This window comes from Nuphar pumila, chromosome 3, assembly GCF_984573655.1.
Source record: "Nuphar pumila chromosome 3, dmNupPumi1.hap1.1, whole genome shotgun sequence".
NCBI classification, from domain to species: domain Eukaryota; kingdom Viridiplantae; phylum Streptophyta; class Magnoliopsida; order Nymphaeales; family Nymphaeaceae; genus Nuphar; species Nuphar pumila.
In genome coordinates, this window is record NC_143251.1 from 147593617 (window position 1) to 147613615 (window position 19999).

The window sequence follows — 19999 nt, forward strand, 5'->3', positions numbered from 1 at the left end:
CCTAAGGCATGACCAAGGTACTCATTTCACAAAATCCATATCGTAGACCATTCCAACATGTTTGATATTTACAACATTGTCTTCTACATTTAAGTTTCACAATATCAGCACTTTATAATGCATTAGCCATTTCACCTCTCTTTAATGTAAGGACTAAAATGCAAAGCTTGGGGAATCAAAAAATTGACTCTATGAACATGTATATATTTCTGTGTACGTTTCTCATCAATTTTGTCTGTGAGCTTTTTCTTCTTTTTTTCTAGTGAGCATCATAGAGTTTTTTTTTGTAAACAATTTTGATAGTGTACACAGTACCTTTTTGCAATGATGTTTATCCGTGCTAAACTTAGATACAAGCTAAGTTGAATTATTTCAACATTCTCTTTAAATTCCTGTTGTGTAAATAATATCTTATCAGCAATCTTGATCAAATTGATGAAAAGTAATAATATCACTTTGTAATGATCCCTAGCCTACATTAACGCATCTAGAGTGTATAGAATATGATGTCAACTAAATAGCTCCATTATCAGCTATAAACAGAAAGTGTAGCTCTTGTGAAACTAAATACCCATTTTGTGACATATACTGAACCTTATTTTAGGATTTGACAGATAAATATATCGGTATTCAAGCACAAATATTAACAATTGCATTCTCGATAGTGATGCAAGCCCCAACAACATGCTTGTCAAATGCCAAGACCCAGCAAATTGCCAAGTGATTCACCTAGTAAATAGAAAACTGAATAAAAATGGTAGGCGTGCAAAAATGCCAGTTAGTGTTAGAAAAACATCAGCCAAATTACATGTCTTATTCAATAACAAATGACACTGCTATGTGAAAAAATATGATAATGTTTCATAGATAAATGTGTGCTTCCTATTTCATTTTGTTAATTACTTACAGGCATCCTCTCCGAAGCATGTCTGCTAGCATTGATAAGCTTTTCGACTTCACCTTTGGAATCAGACTCAAGAGACTCTGTTTCCTCAAGATTCTTTCCCTCACTGCATGAAAATGCAAGGAATGCTTTCCTAGCTTCTCTATGAGCATCTGAGAGAAAAGAGGACAGGTATACAAAATCAGAACACACAAGTTACTCTTTTTAGTTTGCATTGCTGATCTCATCTCAATGAAATGAACATAAAATATTGACATTTCAATAACGTAATTTGGATGGGTATCGTCTAAAAACCAAAACAAAAAGCCAATTATAAAAAATTGTTGAAGTAATCTTTCTGGTATGCTCAAAATGCTACTTCTCTGAGTCGTCTGAGAAACAAAGTTCAACCAACCATGTGATCAGTTCCGTGCAAAAACTAGCAAATCATATGGCTTGGCTTAGCTGAGAAAGAGGGAAAATGTCCATTAATATACTTAAATCTCTTGGTTAGAATCATCCACATTTTTCATAAATAGTCAACCTATACAGCTTCACAGTTTGGAATAGCAGTTTCATCTATTAAAGAAATAAAATGCCGACGAAGAATGACGGAACCTTGTAGGAGTCTGATATTTTAACATCTCCTTTGAATGATCAAAAGACATGAAAACAACGAATGATCATCGGATAACAGGAAAAAAAAGAATACCATTTCAAGAGCCACTAGATGCAAGGAACATGGGAACTAACTCTGCAAAAACAGGTATGGTACGTTGATTTTTGCTAGGGATAGAAGACTTGAATGAGCAGAGCATCTGAATAATCAGTAAACATGAAGTGAGAGAACGATACAGATCAAGGAGATCCAGTATGGCATCCAACATTGGGCCAGCAAAATGTTGCTGAGGATGAATTTCCTTGGCAATCTCATTGTAACTGTAGCTGACATCATTGCCATGCCTTCATATGCCACATGCTTTACATCTTGAATCAACTTTACATTCTTATCCTTAAACTTTTCCATCATGTTTCTAGGACCGAAAGGAAATAATGATAAACTAAGAGTTATTTGGTGGATAAGGAGAAATTCTAATCAGTTTCATATCATTAACAAGAAGTGATTGCTTGAACCAGTACTTTCAATAGTAAGTTGGTGCACTTATACTGCCTGTTACATTTCGACTAGTCGCTTATTCGTCCACTATTTGAGCCATTTCTTCATTTCTTGGCACTTGGAGATTGCTGTTTCCAAGGGAACCTTGTCACATATTGTACATTAGAGGTCAGCAATGTTCTCCGAAATTTAAAATTATTGCCATTGGAGACAAAATGGCACATTCATCACCCACACAAGAGCAGATAGCCCCTTGAAATGATGCTGAAAATAATGTTGCACTCCCTACTTGACCTTCTTGTCAATTAGTCACCAATATGCCTCCTCCTTTTCATCCAGTACCTCTTTCTAGCTTTTATCCAGCTAATGCTGCTAAAATATATATCTTGGAACACACGCAGGTGCCTAAGATCATGCCATTAAAGTATGTGTATATATATGCTGTAATAGGTAATTCCCAAAAGGAGCATTTTAGTCTTTTTACCTTTTATAATTAGGTCTACCCTATAGGGACAGTTTTGTACTTATTTTTTGTTTTTTTTATATTTTTGTACTTCTCTTTTTGTTTTAGGGGTGCTATGGTCATTAACCATAGAGTTATTGGGAGCTCCCAACGACTCTACGGGACCTCCCAAGGCTTCTTGCCTTTAATCTCTTTGTGTTTTATGCTTTTTGCTAAGCATATTATCAATAAAGACTAGTTTTTGTATTAAGCCCTTGTTGGCTCTTTATATTGTCCCTAGTAGACTTGTGACTGTGCACTGTGTTTGTGCTTTTGTATACCCTTAGTGGCTCTTGTTTGTATCTTCCGCTTATTTCATTATATGGTATCAGAGTCATAGTGCTCTTGGACTTGTCGAGAGTGACTATCACGTGTTTGTGTTCATAAGAAAGCATCCAAAAGTGTTCATGTGTTCGTATGTTCATGGTGTTTGTTGGGACTCAAGTGGATGTGTTCTTCCACATTTACCTCTCTCTCTCTCTCTCTCTCTCTCTCTCTCTCTCTCTCTCTCTCTCTCTCTCTCTCTCTCTCTCTCTCTCTAGCATGATTCCAAGATAGCTCTCTCCTTCAAGTTCAATGGTACCAACTTCATGATGTGGGCATCCACTATAGAGAATAATTTCAAAAGAAAGAAGCCTTGGAGATATGTAATGGGCACTATTCCCGAACCTAGACAGAGGTCAAGAAAAGGCTCTAGAGGGAGATGCTCGAACCAAAGTTATTGAAGATCATCAATCAAAAGTAGAAGATTGGGAGAGCAACCATGTTAAGATTCTTGCATGGCTCATGAATAATGTTGAAATTAAAATTTGTGTCAATATTTTCAAATTCAAAAAGGCAAATGAGGTGTCACGAGCATAGAATTTTTTGCAAACCCACAACGAGCCAGAGTGCCCTGTCTGGCCAGCCTAACGGTCAAAGGCCACACACCAACACTTTTTCATGTGATGAATCATTTTATTGGCCTTGCGCACCACCTCGTGCATAGCTGCCTAGCGAAAGCTGATCAAGCGCATCAACAAATGTGTATTCTACTTGGTCCATACCACTTACATGCATAGTCGTCTCATACCGACTATAAACGCATGGATGTTTTAACCTCACAGACCATGGAGCGTATCGCAACTCCATGGACACGCCCAAGCACAACCTCGCCGCAGAAGGGATAAGGCCTTGTGACTCTCAGTCCAAAGATCAGTTATGATTGTGTCATAGCGAAGAGCACCACTCAAACTCGTTTGTCGGCTCCTAGGCATTCACTCGCCTAACCCGGAGTCACCATAAACCACCTAAGGTGATCCCTGGGAGAATTATCCCTAACCCACACGCACCCCTGTGCATCAAAACGTTATGTGTGGGAAACTCATCCAAGTCGAAAGATCCTTAACCAAATCCTCAAAAGCAACATCCTCTGATCTGCTAGTATAGTTTAACCAAACAATGCTCCACGTTTGCGCCGCCACACATCGTTGCACCAACGACGATATCGGTGCCTATCGCATGACATGCTACACCGCACATCACCGATCAAGCCAACACATACCACACATTCCTATACTCGATGCATTTTTCACTCAGTAGAGCTCCGCACTGCACATAACCCATTCTGAAGGCTTGATCCGAGACACGAGGCTTGGTTGTTCATGAAAGACATGTACACTCAAAAAGGTCTTGCAAGACTATTACTTGTAAGAAAAAATTAAAACAGCCAAAGCAAGGGGACATGAGTGTTCATGACTTTTTTAGTGCCTTATATCCTTGTAAGGAAATTCAAGTGTCAAAAACAATGTCACAAAGTGACTACAAGATGACACAATCACATAAACACAATGTCTCTAATGGACAAGATACAATATGCCACAAAGGACAAACACCAAAAACACACAAGAGAGAAGAGAACTTGAAATAGCAGTAGGGGAGAAGTCACCTTTAAATACATCACGAGAGGGACCAAGGGAAGCTCCCAAAGGAGTCATTGGGGAGAGTCTCAACGACTCTTAAGGGATCCCCATTTTACCCCTTTAATTAACCAAAAAGAAAAAATATATAAAATATAAAAATACAAAAATATCCCCAATGGACATATCTATTAACAAAATGATGAAAAAACCAAATTGCCCTTAGTGGGCATTACAAAAGATATATATATAAATATATATTCATATATATATGAGATATATATGTATATATAACATCCATATATTTTAACACACTCCTTTAAACAGACGGTGAGATCACCGAGAGTTTACTTAGGAGAAAGTAGAAACGGGGTGATGGCAAGGCTTTGGTAAAGAAATTTGTGAGCTGACATATGGTAGTTGAATGGTGCCTCATAAAAATTCATCTTGAACATAATGGCAGCCCATCTCGATATACTTTTTTCGTTCATGAAAGGTGTAATTGCTAGCAATGCAGATGGCACACTTATTGTCGCAACACAACTTCGAAGGAATAGAGATAATGAATCTCATATCTTTATCCAGACTTCTCAACCAAACAAGTTTAGTTGTAGTTGTTGTCATTGCCCTATACTCAGCTTCCGTGAAAGATAGAGACACTTTTTTGTTGTTTCTTACATCTTTAAGAGATTAATGATTTTTCAAGAAAAACACAATAACCTGTGGTAAAAATATGATCATTGGGGTTACCACCTCAATCAAAGTCAATATAAACAATTAAATTAGGAGATAAAGAAGATAAGAATAGTCCTATGGTTATGGATTCCTTCAAATATATGATAATTCGCAAGACGGCAACCATGTGAATAGTAGTAAGAGCATTTTGGAATTGACTTGCACTGTGAACAGCATGAGCAATATCTGGCTGGTAATAGACAAATATATTAGTGATCTAATCAATAGACGATAAGGAGTGGGATCTTCTAAAGGAGTTTCATCATCGGCTCTCATCTTGTTGTTGATTACTTCTGGAGTATTCACTTTCTTTCCGTCAGTTAAGCCAGATTTAGAAATAATATTTGATGCAAGCTACATTTGATTCAAAACATATCTTCGAGGAGAATATGCAACTTCCATCACTAAAAAATACCTTAAAAATTCAATGGCAGACATATCAAAATTGCTTTTAAGAATATTTTTAATAAACCCAATGCCCTTGTTATCATTCCCAGTGATGATCATGTCATCAACGTATAACAATAAAATAGTTATGTAATCACCTAAATTCTTAACAAAAGAGTAGTATCAGTAATAACAAGAGGTAAAACCATTATCAAGAACTTTACTAAAGCAATCATACCAAGCTTTTAGAGCTTGTTTAAGACCATAAAGAGCTTTATTGAATTTAAGAATTTTTTCTTTCTCAGTCTCAAGACCCGACGGAGGATCCATGTAGACTTCTTTAAAAATATTCACTTAAAAAGACATTTTTGACGTCTAATTGATAGATAGGTCGTTGTTTAATAGATGCTAAGGCTATTAAGATTCTTACACTAGTCATCCTAGCAACCGGAGCAAAGGTTTCCTTATAATCTATGTCACGGACTCGGCTAAGGAGGTGCCGCACCCGAGTCGACACGCCCCGACACGGGTGCGGACTCAGGTGTGGCTTTGGACTCGGCCCGGACTCGGTCAACGCCGAGTCGGACTCGGTCAACGAGTCCAGGCCGAGTCCGTCCACATTTTGGACTCGGTCAACTTTGAGCGAGTCCAAAAATGTCCATTTCGACTTTTAAATTACATTTTGGATTTGGGTCAGGTTGGGTCTGGACCCGACCCAGATCCAATTTTTTTTGCAGCCGAACCCTAAAAGGGGTTTATCGACAGGGGGAGGGGCTTACCCTCTCGATTTTGCTTCTCCCCTTCAGCCCCTGCAGCTTTCTCCTCTACCCACGTCGGCGATCCAGACTCCGGCGACAGTACGCACAGGCAGCCACCGTCTCCCCCTCCGTCAACACTCAATAGGTATGTCGATTAACCCTCCCTCTGCTCGCAGCCTCCCTTGCACTGTCTGCTCGCAGAAGAGGGGCTCGGCCCCTCTCTGTGGCTCCTATTCACAGAGGAGGGGCTTGGCCCCTCTCTGTGCCTCCTATTCACAGAGCAGGGGCTTGGCCCCTCCTCGTTTCACTTATGACAGGCAAGCCCCTCCCCCCGTACCCTCTGCTCGCAGAAGAGGGGCTCGCCCCCCCTCCCTTCACCCTTTGCTCGCAGAGGAGGGGCTCGCCACCCCTCCCTGCACCCTCTGCTCGCAGAAGAGGGGCTCGGCCCCTCCCTGTGCGTCTGATTCATAGAGGAGGGGCTCAACCCCTCCTTGTTTCCCTTTTATTGAAAAAGTTCAAAGTAGGAGTGGGGGAAGGAGGGGGCTCGGCTGACAGGCCGAGCCTTGCCACGCTGAACAACAGGGGAAACGAGGAGGGGCCGAGCCCCTCCTCGTTTTCCTTTTGTTCGGCAGGGGTAAGAAGGAGTGGGGGAAGGAGGTGGTTCGGCTGAAGGCCGAGTCTTGCCACGCCGGACAAAAGGAAAATGAGGGGTTGAGCCCCTCTTCTGTGAATCGAAGAAGGAAAATGAGGGGTTGAGTCTAGGCCGAGTCCCCCACCCATCCCCCCTCCCTGCACCCTCTGCTCGCAGAAGAGGGGCTCGGCCCCTCCCTTTGCCTTCGATTCACAGAAGAGGGGCTCAACCCCTCATTTTCCTTCTGTCCGGCGTGGCAAGACTCGGCCTTCAGCCGAACCACCTCCTTCCCCCACTCCTTCTTACCCCTGCCGAACAAAAGGAAAACGAGGAGAGGCTCGGCCCCTCCTCGTTTCCCCTGCTGCCTTTGGCTTTTTGGCAAGGGCGAAGCCCCCGGCACGGATAAGGTTCAGCAGGGGCTTGCCCTGCCCCTCCTTTTTTGCGTTAGATAGGGGGTAGCTCCTATTACTATTATATTGAAGTGTTTATTAACTTTATTTTATTTACTTATTTTCTTTTCAGTTTTCACTTTTCAGATATAATGGCGAGTTCTAGCGGTAGTGTCAATACATTTGGTTCAAGTTCTAACCCTGAATTAGAAGTTTCTCAACCACTTTGGAGGCTTGTGACAAAAGGGGTAAAGCTAGTAGTAGTGGTGGTGGGAATGTGCAGATTCATTGTAATCTATGTAAGACTATTTTCACAGGTTCTTATACGCGTGTGAAAGCACATCTTTTGCATATTCGTGGTCAAGGAATTAGAGCATGTTCTAGGGTTGACAAAGACATGTTAAAGCAATTAAAAAAAGAACAAGAGGAAGCTGAAAAGAAGAAAATTGCAGAGATGAGAAGTGATTCGATTAATTTGTCTTTTCCTACTGCTAGTGATATACAAGAAGAGCTTTTAAAGAAAAGAAAGATGGAAAACAATAAAACAATACAAGCGTCATTCAAAAACATGGCAAGAGCAGAAATTGATAAAAAGATTGGTCGATTCTTTTACTCAAGCTCAATTCCTTTTAATGTAGCTAGAAGTCCATACTGGAAAGATATGATTACATCTTTGGCTAATTGCAATTTGAGTGGTTATGTGCCTCCTAGTTCAGAAAAACTAAGAACAGTCATTCTTGCAGAGGAAAAAAATAGAATTAAAGACTTGTTAGAGACTCAAAAATTTGCATGGAAACGATATGGAGTGTCGATTGTTTCTGATGGGTGGACTGATATACAAAGGCGGTCACTGATAAACTTCATTACTTACTCACTTAATGGGCCAATCTTTTTAAAGATTGTTGATGCATCTAGAGAGTATAAAGATGCTGAATATTTAAAGAGATTATTTGTTGAAGTGATAAAAGAAGTGGGTGAAGAAAGTGTGGTGCAAATCATTATTGACAATGCTCCAGTTTGCATTCGTGCAGGAATGAATTTAGCAAGTGAAGATACATATTCACATATTTTTTGGACTCCTTGTGCAGCACACAGTTTAAATTTGGGACTTAAGAGTATATGCAATCCATCAAAAGATGATGCACATGCACATCAAATGTGCTTATGGATTGAGGAAATAGAACATGATGTTCGAAATATTAGAAATTTTGTTGTAAACCATCACCATGCCCTTTCTATATTTAATAGGCATTCTGATCTCAAGTTACTGAAAGTTGCTGAAACTCGTTTTGCTTCTCTCATTGTTATGATAAAAAGAATTAAGCAACTCAAGAATGCATTGATGATGATGGTGGTTGATCAAGATTGGGATTTTTATCGTACTGAAGATGATGTCAAGGCTCAAGCTATCAAAAAATGCATCTGTGATGATTTTTGGTGGGATAAAATTACATATTTTGTTGAATTTACAAAGCCTATTTGGGAAATGTTGAGAGAAGTTGACAGAGATGTACCCATGCTTCATAGAATTTATGAAATGTGGGACAATATGATTGAAAAAGTTCAAAGTATCATTTTTAAACATGAGAAGAAAGATATTGCACTTGATGATTCAGAATTTTACAATCATGTACATTCAGTTTTAGTGAGAAGATGGGATAAAAGCAATACACCTTTGCATTGCATGGCACACTCTCTCAATCCAAAATACTACGCAAAAAAATGGTTGACAGTAGGTGTTGGTCGTGTTTCTCCAAATGAAGATCCTGAGATATCAAGAAATAGAATGATATATTTGGGAAGACTTTTTAATGATCCTCACATGTTTAAGGTTATAAATAGTGAGTTTGGCAAGTTTTCTACTAGGAGATTTGATTCTTTAGCAGCACTTGTGGCAAGGGACGAGGAAGATCCCCTTAATTGGTGGGCAACATATGGATCAGAGACACCAAATTTGCAACGTCTTGCAATGAAGTTGTTATCCCAACCTGCTACATCATCTTGTTGTGAAAGAAATTGGAGTACATATGCTCAAATTCACAACATTAAAAGAAACAAACTCACTAGTAAAAGAGCAGAGGATTTGGTTTATGTTCACTCAAATCTATGATTAATTTCTCGCCGCACCAAAGAAGAGTATAGGTACTTTTTTTTTGTATTCAAAGTTTGTATTTAAATATTTGCATTCAAAGTTTTAAGTTAGATACTAATATAGTCATTTTTTGATGCAGTTGTGGACCATCCAAGAATTGGGATGTAAATCCAGAAGATTTTGACTTGGAGGGAGAACATAATTTACATACTCTCAATATGGACTACCTCGATCCTCTTCTTCCCTCTAATTCAGACGATGAGGCAGATTTATGATAAGTTTTGTTGTTTATCACACTCACAAGCTTCTTTATGTGTTATATTTTGGTAAGTTTGTGTTGTTAAGAATTGTTTTTTTATTTTTGCTTTAAAATTTACAATCTTTATGTGTTAATTTATTGTTATATATAATTATATATATTTAAAATATATATATATATTTATAATATATATTTTTTAATATATATATATATAGCCGAGTCCCCGTGTCCAAATTTTTTGGAATTGCGCCGCACCCGTGTCGCACCCTCACCCGCACCCATGTGACATACCTTATAATCAATTTCATATTCTTGTACATACCCTTTTAGCAACTAACCTAGCTTTGTATCTTTCTAATAACCCATCACTCTTAGTTTTGACTTTATAAACCTATCTACATCAAATAGCCTTTTTTCCTAAAGGGAGACCTACAATTGTCCAAGTGTTAGATTTATTGAGTGCTTCTAATTCAAGTCTCATAGCATCAATTCAATGTGAATGTTGATTGACTTCTTTAAAGTTGGAAGGCTCATTATAGGAATGGATCATCATTAGATAAGTTCGATATTTTGGGAAAAATGATTCATATGATAAATTTTTGAGGTCTACTATTTCTAGAAGATCTCCTAGGTAGGGATTCTTCAACTTGGTCTTCTAAGGAAATGTTTTGAGAATATATGTCAAAAGCATTTTGATGTTCATTTTCCTCTCACCGAGTACACACATGAATATCATTGGGAGTCTCATTCTGAAAATCATCATTTTGATGAAATAATGCATCATTTTGATGAGAATTGTTAAAATCTATAGACTTATTTCTAGGCAAAAAGTCAAAGATAAAAGAATAATCAACCTCTTCCTTAGGCTTTTGAGATTTAAATCCATTTTGTTCTTTAAGAAAAGTCGCATTTCTTGAAATACAATGCTTGTTATTTTTAATAACATAACAGCTATATCCCTTTTAATTTTCACCATAGCCAATAAAAGCGCATTCAAGAGCTTTTAGTGAAAGTTTATCTTGTCCTTAAAAAAGAACAAAGCATTTACAACAACAAAAAATCTTAATCTTTTAAAATCTGAATTGAATAATTTTTCAAAGGGAGAAACATTTTTTAAAGATGAGGATGGCATCTGATTTATAAGATAAATTGCGGAAAGAGCGGCTTCAGCACAAAAGTTCTTTGGAACATTTTTAGAAACAAGAATAGTTCTTGTTGTTTCAATAAGATGTCTATGTTTTCTTTTGGTAAGACCATTTTGTTTAGGAGTTTTAGGACAAGATCTTTGATGAATAATGTCAGTTTGTTTAAGGTAGTTTTGAAATTCATTTGGCATGCATTCACTTCCGGAATCGGATCTAAAAATGGCTATATTGTTTTGAAATTGATTTTGAATAGGGATATTAAATTCTTTAAAAACTGAAAAAACATTGGATTTATTTTTAATAAAGTAAACCCAAGTATATCTCATAAAATCATCAATAAAGACAAAGTAATATGAATATCCTCATTTAGACATAATGGGTGCCGGTCCCCATACATCCGAATGCACTAATTCAAATGGTCTCTTGAAAATAAAGTTTGTGTAGACAAGAGAACGCATTTTTTCAAGAATGCAATCATTGCATATAAATTCTTTTTCATTACATATTTTTTCCAAAAAAGAAAAAAGATACAACTTAAAAACACTAGGGTGACCAAGCATTTTGGGCCAAGTAACAATATCTTTAGATTGGACATGATTACAAAATGATTTGGATGGCAAACACAAAAAATTTATGTAATATAGGTTTCCTCATATACGGCATTGCCCAATCCGCTTCTCGAACCGGAGATCCTGCACATAGCAATTGGTTGGTGAAATAAAAACACTACATATAAAATCGGTTACTTGAGAAACGAAAAAAAGGTGTAAGTTAAGTTTTGCAATAATCCTAATTTTTGTAACATCAAATTTTTTGCCTTGACTTAAAACTTTTTCAAGGTTTCCCATCTCTTTAACATCTAATGATGTTCCATCGACCATAAAAATGAATGATTTAAAAGAGTTAAGAATTGCTTTGGATAAAAGATATCATTTAGAGTCATATGAAAGGAGGCACCGAATCAAAGATCCAAGAGGACATACCGGGAGTTGATGAGACAGCGGCACCGAAGGTGGAAGGTGTGGAAGAGTTGATTCTTATAAATTGTTGGAGAGTTTCCGTAAGTTGAGCAATGGAATCCTTAAACTCCATCTCTTCTTGATTCTTCACTTGAATTACTTGGACTATATCCAACGGAAGCCACCTTTTTAAGCTTTTGTTCATGCTTCTCCTAAGCATTTTAGTGCAATAAAATATATATATTTTATGTTGATTGTGTTTATGTTCTAGACTCTTTGAAGTCTTTGTGTGAACTTTTGTGCTTGTATTGTGCCTTTGTATTGTCCTTTCTCAGACTTGTGTATGTGCTTATGCACTTTCTTTGTAATTCTGCATACTTCATTACACGGTATCGGAGTCATAGTGTTTTTAGACTTATGGAGAGTGGCCATCAAGTGTTCGTGTATTCGTGGTGATTGACGTGATTCAAATAGAGATATTCTTCCATATTTACTTCTTTACGAAGGATTGGGAGAGCAACTCTCTATTCTCATATTCAAAATGGAGCATGGTTCAAAGATAGATCTTTTCTTCAAATTAAATAGCACAAACTATATGATGTGGGCTTCTGCCATAGAGAATAATCTTAAAATAAAGAAACTTTGTGGATATGTGATGGGCACAATTTCCAAACCTCAACCTTTGTTCACCAAGAAAGAAGGAAAACAAATTAAAATTATTGAAGGAGATGATCGTGCCAAAGCCATTAGTGAGTATCAATCGAAAATTGAAACCATTAGGACTTTAAATTCAAACTCCTCTAAAAAAATTCTTGTTCCAAAAATAAGAATTGTTCCTAAACTTAATTTAAATATTTTTTCATTTCTCAAATATCCGATTATGGATGTGAAATTTCTTTATCATCAAAAGGTTGCACCGTGCAGAATATCTAGTCCGGGAAACAAATTGGGTAAGGAACTAGAAGAGGCAATCTTTATTACATGGATTTTTTGTCTATTCCCTCTAAGTCATTTTGTAAATATCTAAGAAAAAGATATTGAAATATGGTACAAAAGACTTAGACACCCAAGCTTTTCCAAGATGCATCTATTCCCATTTGCGGAGACTTATTGGAATGAAAAAGATATTACTTGTAAAGATTGTATCTTTGGAAAAATGCAATTTATTCCCTTTCCTCAAAGAACTTGTCTCAAAAAGACCTTTTGAGTTGGTGCATTCGGATGTATGGGGACCTTCTCTGGTCATATCAAAGGGTGGTTACTCCTATTATGTTGTTTTCATTAATGACTTCACAAGATATGCATGGGTCTACCTTCTTAATTTAAAATCAAATATTATTTTCTTCTTTGAAGAATTTCATAGGATGGTCAAAAATCAATTTCAAAGTAGCATTTATATTCTTAGATCCGATTCGAGTGGAGAATATATGTCAAATGAATTTCAAAATTATTTAAATAAAAATTGTATTTATCACCAAAGATCATGTCCTAAAACCCCTCAACAAAATGGGTTGGCAGAAAAAACAAAGCATAAACATATCATAGAAATCGTTAGAACCTCATTTGTAAAAATGTTCCTAAAAAGTTTTGGGCCGAAGTCGTCTTAACCTCAACATATTTAACAAATAGAATGCCCACTTCAGTTTTGCAAAATACCTCTCCATTTGAAAATTTATTCAAAATGCCATTTCAAAAGATTACAAATTTTTGTTATAAATGCTTTGTATTTTTCCACAAAAATGATAAATTGTCTCCAAAAGCAATTGAATGTGTCTTTATGGGATATAGAGAAACGCAAAAATGATATAGATGTTTCGATTCTAAGAATAACAAACTTTACTTATCTAAGGATGTGAACTTTTTAGAAAAAGAAAATGGTTTTGATAAAAAAAGTAACAAAGAAGTAGACTATGCTTTCTTGTTTGATTTTTTGCCAAGGCATGAAGATGATTCTCATGGATCAAAAGATGGTGAATTAAGTTATGATAATGATATCTCTTTGTATGATCAAAATACCGATAGTGGTAATTTGGAATCATTTCACAATGATGATAATTTAGTTGAGAACCCTTGTCAAAATATTCAAGTTTATACCCGGCGTAGTCATGAAAACCAAACAAATGCTTATGAGAGATACTCTCAAGACCTTTCATTAAATGAAACCTCAAGTTAAGATGTGTCAAATAGTGATACCACTCTTACAAAATTCAATAGAACTTTCATTCCACCTAATAGGTTTGTATCATACGAATCCTTCTCACAAAACTATAAGACATGTCTTCTAACCATTCATTCTTATCATGAACTCTCTCATTATAGTGAAGCCAAAGATTGTTCTCATTGGGTTGAAGCTATGAATGTAGAACTTGAAGAACTTCGTAGGGCCCATACTTGGGAGATAGTGAATTTACCTTTAGTTTCCAAAGGCTAAAGACAACAATATGGAATCAATTATGAAGAAACATTTGCCCCTTAGCCAGAATGACTATGGGTAGAACTCTCTTAGTTGTTGCATCCACCAAAAATTGGCCTATTTACCAACTAGATATCAAAAATGCATTTCTCAATGGTGATCTCAGTGAAGAGGTCTACATGGATCCTCCGTGGGGTTTTAAGATTGAACAAGGAAAATTTGTAAAATTAAGAAAGGCTTTATATGGTTTTAAACAAGCTCCCAAGGCTTGGTATGACCGATTTAGTACTCTTATAATAAAATTGGGTTTTCGATCATGTTATATTATACTGACATTGCTCTCTTTGTTAAAAATACAAGTACAAATATTGTGATATTGTTGTTATATGTTGACGACATGATAATTACAAGAAGTGATAAAAAGGGAATTAGTGAAATTAAATCTGTGTTTAAAAAAATGATATGTTTGATCCGAGTTTCTTGAGATATTTCTTATGTATTGAAGTTACCTATTACTCCAGAGGATATATCTTATCTCAAATGAAGCTGACAGCTCACATTTGTGCTAAGGCAAGTATTTTTGATGATAAGAAGGTGAAGACTCCTGAGGTTATTAATGCAAAATTAAGACTTAATGATGGGACTCTTCTTGAATATCCTAAACCGTATAGACAGTTGATCGGATCCTTCACCTACATGTCCATTACCAGACCTGACATAGCTCGTGCAGTCCATGCAGTCAACCAATTCAAGCATGCACCAATGACTGTGCACATGAGTGTAGTATTAAGGATTATTCGACCCATAGCCTCATCCTCTTTAAAATCACTTGCTTATATTGATGTTGATTGCGGAGGAAACCCTAATTATAGAATCTCAACTATTGGTTTTTGTGTTTTCTTAATAGATTCTATAACTTCGTAGAGGTGCAAGAAGCAGCAAAAAGTATCTTTGTCCTCAACACAAGCTGAATATCGTGCAATGGCAACGACAACAATAGAGTTTGTGTGGTTAAGAAGTCTTCTTAAAGATATGATAGTGATCATCTCAAATCCTTTGAAGATGTTTTGCGATAATAAGTGTAATCTACGTTGCGAGCAACCACACCTTCCATGAGCGAACCAAACACATTGAGATGGATTGTCATTACGTACGCAATGAATATCTGAGAGAAACTATTGAGTCAGCATACGTTACATCGGAGTACCAGCTTGCAGCTTTCTTCACTAAAGCGCTTGTTGCACCTCTGTTTATTTTTCTCCTTAACAAACTTTCGATACTTTCACCTTAAGTTTGAGGGGGGTGTTAAAATATATATATATATATATATATATATATATATTGTTTATTTATGTAAACCAAAATACCTAATAAGGGTATTTTGGTCATTTCATACTTGTGATAGGTATTGTTCACTAGGAAGAGTTTTTATATTTTTTCTCTTTTACTTTTTTTATTTATGTAAAAAGGTCTGCCTCCAATAGCCACATTTGTGATTGTTTGAAGCTGCTCCCACCAGTCAAAAAGGTGACTATTGGGAGATGCTCCCGTTGTTGGGAGCTCTTCCCTTTTCCTCTATTGTAATGTGTAAATATAGGGACACTTGTCCCTTTTTTCATGCTTCTCCTAAGCATTTTAGTGCAATAAAAGATATGTTTTTTATGTTGATTGTGTTTATGTTCTAGACTCTTTGAAGTCTTTGTATGCACTTTTGTACTTGTATTGTGCCCTTGTATTGTCCTTTCTTGGACTTGTGTATGTGCTTATGCACTTTGTTTGTAATTCTGCACACTTCATTACAAAAATCCTTATAGTCGTTGTCTCGTTCAGAAAGTAGCCTATATATCAAATAGACATTAAAAATGCCTTCTTAAATGAAAAATGAGCATATATGGATATTGCACTTGGGACTTGAGGTTGTCCAAAGAAAGCTTTTCGCCTAAAAAAGTCTTGCATAGCTTGAAGAAGCTCCCAACAACTATGCACATTAATTGATGTATAGATTATTAGAATATATTTTAGGCTTGATATATTTTGTATTTCTTTATTTTGTGTTCTTTGTGCTTTCATTTTTTACTTTTTTATATTTTTGTAGCCTTTGTGGTAGTTGTTAGGAGAGACTAATGCCTAGTGCCACTCCTTTTTATATATATGGAAAATGATTGTCGTAATGTACGGCTAATTTGATATGTTTCTCTAAAAACCATATAATTTTCAATATTTTTCTCATGTCCAAAAACACAAATAACCAGTTCTAGATTGTCCTTTTTACCCTTCACATGTGCAGAACTCACGATGTTTGTGCAAAATATCGTTTGTTCGTCGGGTGCCGCAAACGCCCATTTAAAATGAGGTCCGCATGTTTTTTTTGCAAACTTCACAAAGTTTGCATAATAATATTTGGGAACATCCTATCAAACTCGAACAAAATGAGGAAGTCTACATATATTTTATGTGGACTTCCTCAAATCATGCATATATTTTATGCGGACTTCCTCAAGTTCGCCTATATTGTTTGTTGTCCGCATGTTTAGGAGGAACAATCTGAGTCGAAACATCCTCTGAAAGATAGATTATTCGATTGTTCCAGTCTGTAGAGCATATTTCTATTCCAGTAGAGTATGGTCATATTGAAATTTGTATAGTTTTTAGGGAAACACATCAAATTAATTGTACGATACGATCATTTTATGTTATATATATATATATATATATATATATATATATATATATATATAATGGAGTTTAACCCCACTGATTTAGTACTTAATATTCTTTTTATGTGTGCTCTTCTCTCTCTCTTGTGCCCTTAGTATTAAGTGTCATGAAATGGGCTGGATTAGTTTGGATCTGATCCAGACCCAAATTGTGATTTGCCTGATAGATGTGTTTACTGGGATACACTTGTAATATTGTATTTACTGTAGGACAGTTATGTCCATGAAAATCGTTGTACCCTATGTATAAATATGAGAAGATAGGTCACTTATGATTATTGAAAAAATGTGAACAGCCCCAACATCTCTGTGTCTTCTTCTTATTCTCCTTCTCTTATTCTCACCTTTCTTCCTATTGCAGGGTCTAGTGAAATTTCAAGATCTAACATGGTATCAGAGCAAGGTTGGATCTAGGGCTTGGTATTGTTTCCAAAAGGTAAGACCATAGAGATTAATATATGATTTCAGTTAGGAAATATTCTTTTCTGATTGTTTCTCGTTTCTTCTTCCCTTTCTCAAAATCTGTGTTATCGTATTATCATCTGAAATACGATTTTTCTAATTGTTTCTAAGTTTCTCAGTTCCTGCTTCTTTCTTGAAATCTGTGTTATCGTGTTCTCATCTGAAACATGTTTTTCTTAAACATCTGTTCACGAGTTTCTAAAATATGTTGTGTTCTCATCTTGAAACATGTATTCCCTAAAATCTACTTTCTTGAATTGCTACCGCATTCCAAGAAAACCTCGTGATCTTATTCATCTTAGAATCACGATTCCTTAAATTCTGTTCTTATATTCTTATCTAGAAATTGATCCTTGATCTATCTGAAAACACGATTTTGTCTTGATTTTGGTATAAAAATCTCTTTTCCTTAAGTCTATTAATGTTAATCAAACGTTGCATATTTAAGTGACTTGATTCATGTACATTGAAGTGGTAATCTGAATATTCACGTGATCTGATCTCTGTTAAAAAAAAGGCAGTAGATTGACTGCAGTTGCAAATCCAAATCCAGTTGTGACAGGTTCACTATCCTTTTGAACTGAATCTAAAGAGTCACAATAAGTCAGCCTTTGATTAACCACTCAAATGCTTCTCTTCTTCGAGCATTTTCATTTCATATTTCCTTACTTCATGATCATGGATTCTTCTTCAACCCAGTCTGGTCACTCAGCAAACTTTCTTAATCAGCTTGCTTCTGAAAAAATTGAATAATTCGAATTTCCTAACTTAGAAGATACAGATAGTTCCTTTTATTAGGAGCCAAGATCTCTTTGATCATCTGGATGGATCAATTCCAGCCCCACCAGAATTCATCGCAAAGAAGAAAAGAGATGCACAAGGGGCGGAATCTTCTAAGCTTATTGGTAATTTAGATTATGTCTCTTGCATTAATTGACTACACCACTTCTACCTTGTCTCAGGAAGTGTTGATTGCTATTCCCGACCGCTGCTCAACGATGGAATTGTCGAACAGATTAACGCAAACATATTCTCAAATATCTGAAGCCAGAGTTTTGTTTCTCAAGAGTGAATTACAGCTTCTCAGAAAAGGCAGCCTGTACATCATGGAATACTTGAATAAGGTGAATATCATTAAGATCAACTAGCCATTATTGGATGTGAAGTGCCAGACAAGGATAAAGTACAACAAACATTGAATGGTTTGGGCCCAGATTATCATGTATTAGTGACATCATTGTTGTGTTTACCCATACTTCCCACATTTGAGGACCTCCGGGCAAAACTTCTAATGTATGAGATGTCATTAAAAGGCATTGTTGAAGATTCTGGTGCTCAACCAGATTCTCAAGATGTTTTAGCTACTGGGTTTTCTTTTGGTCACAGTCGTGGAGGAAATAGCTTCAGAGAAAGAAGAGGTCGTGGCAGATATGCAAGTCCAGGTTTGCTTATCACACCCAATATGTCATTCAACTCCAATACAAGGAACCAAAATCAAAGTTGTCTCAACGTATTACTTGTGCAATAAAAAGGAACATATTAAAGCAAATTGTTGATTTAATTCTCAAAATAAAGAAAAGTTTCCAAACACTAAGATCAAAAAAGAAGATAATGTCACTAAAACCAATGGGGAGGTGAAACAATTTTTGTTGGTTGCATTGTCTGGGCTACACTTGAGGCAAAATGATCAAGGGTTATGGTATGTTGACTCAGGAGCAGCGACCCATGTTAAGGCGGATGTTGGTAAGCTCTCAAGCTCGGTTCCTTACTTTGGTAAAAATAGTATTGTTATTGGAGATGGATCTCGCCATCGTATTTCTCATGTTGGAAATGCAATCATTCCTTTGTGAAAAGCATCTCTCAATTTGTCAAGTATTATTCATGCCCCCAATATTAAAAGGAACATTATTTTTGTGTCTAAACTTGTTGATGATACGCATTCTTATGTTGAATTCGCTCCCTGTTCTTTGCGTGTCAAGGATCTTCAAACGAGAGAAATATTCGCTGAAAAGGAGCGACAAGGAAACATGTACATCTTCAAGGAAGATCCATTTGCACATACAAGTTCTGTCTTGAAGCCTTCATTGCAGTCAGTCTGAGTCATCTTCGTCAGGTCCTGAGTCTGTTTTTAGTCCTTCTAAATTTAATAAGCCAAGTCTTTGGCATGGTCGACTTGGTCACTGTAGTCATTCCTTTCTTCAGAAACTTGTATCAAGTGAATTAATTCCTAAGTCAAGTTTGACTCATGAGGAAAATAATAAAAAGTGCTCCAGTTGTCAAATACATAAGAGTCATGTACTTCCTTTTGATTCTATAAATCAAAGAACTTCAAAACCTTTTGAAATTGTTTATATAAATGTTTGGAGTCCTGCACCCGTTTGTTCTACTTTTGACAGTAGATATCATCTTATTTTTATTGACAGTTATTCTCGTTATACTTTGATATTCTTTATGAAACACATGACAGAAACTTTTCACCTACTCCACAACTTTCATGCCTTTGTCGAAAACCATTTCTCTACCAATATTTTGTATTTTCAATGTGATGGAGGTGGTAAGTATACATCAAAGGACTTTATTGATTTTCTCCAAAGTGATGGAATAAAGCGTAGAGTGTCTTGTCCACGTACGCCTCAACAAAATAAGATTGTT

General features: G+C 36.3%; 1 protein-coding gene across 4 annotated transcripts in view; it reads right to left on the reverse strand.

Moving 5' to 3' along the window:
* Nucleotides 1–19999, reverse strand: part of TGH (SWAP (Suppressor-of-White-APricot)/surp domain-containing protein) — a 114121-nt gene that overhangs the window by 54277 nt on the left and 39845 nt on the right. For all 4 annotated transcript variants that reach the window (XM_090000519.1, XM_090000520.1, XM_090000517.1 and 1 more), the window contains one exon: nt 908–1056. In XM_090000519.1, the coding sequence (XP_089856645.1) occupies nt 908–1056 (149 nt within the window). The remainder of the gene's footprint in view (nt 1–907; nt 1057–19999) is intronic.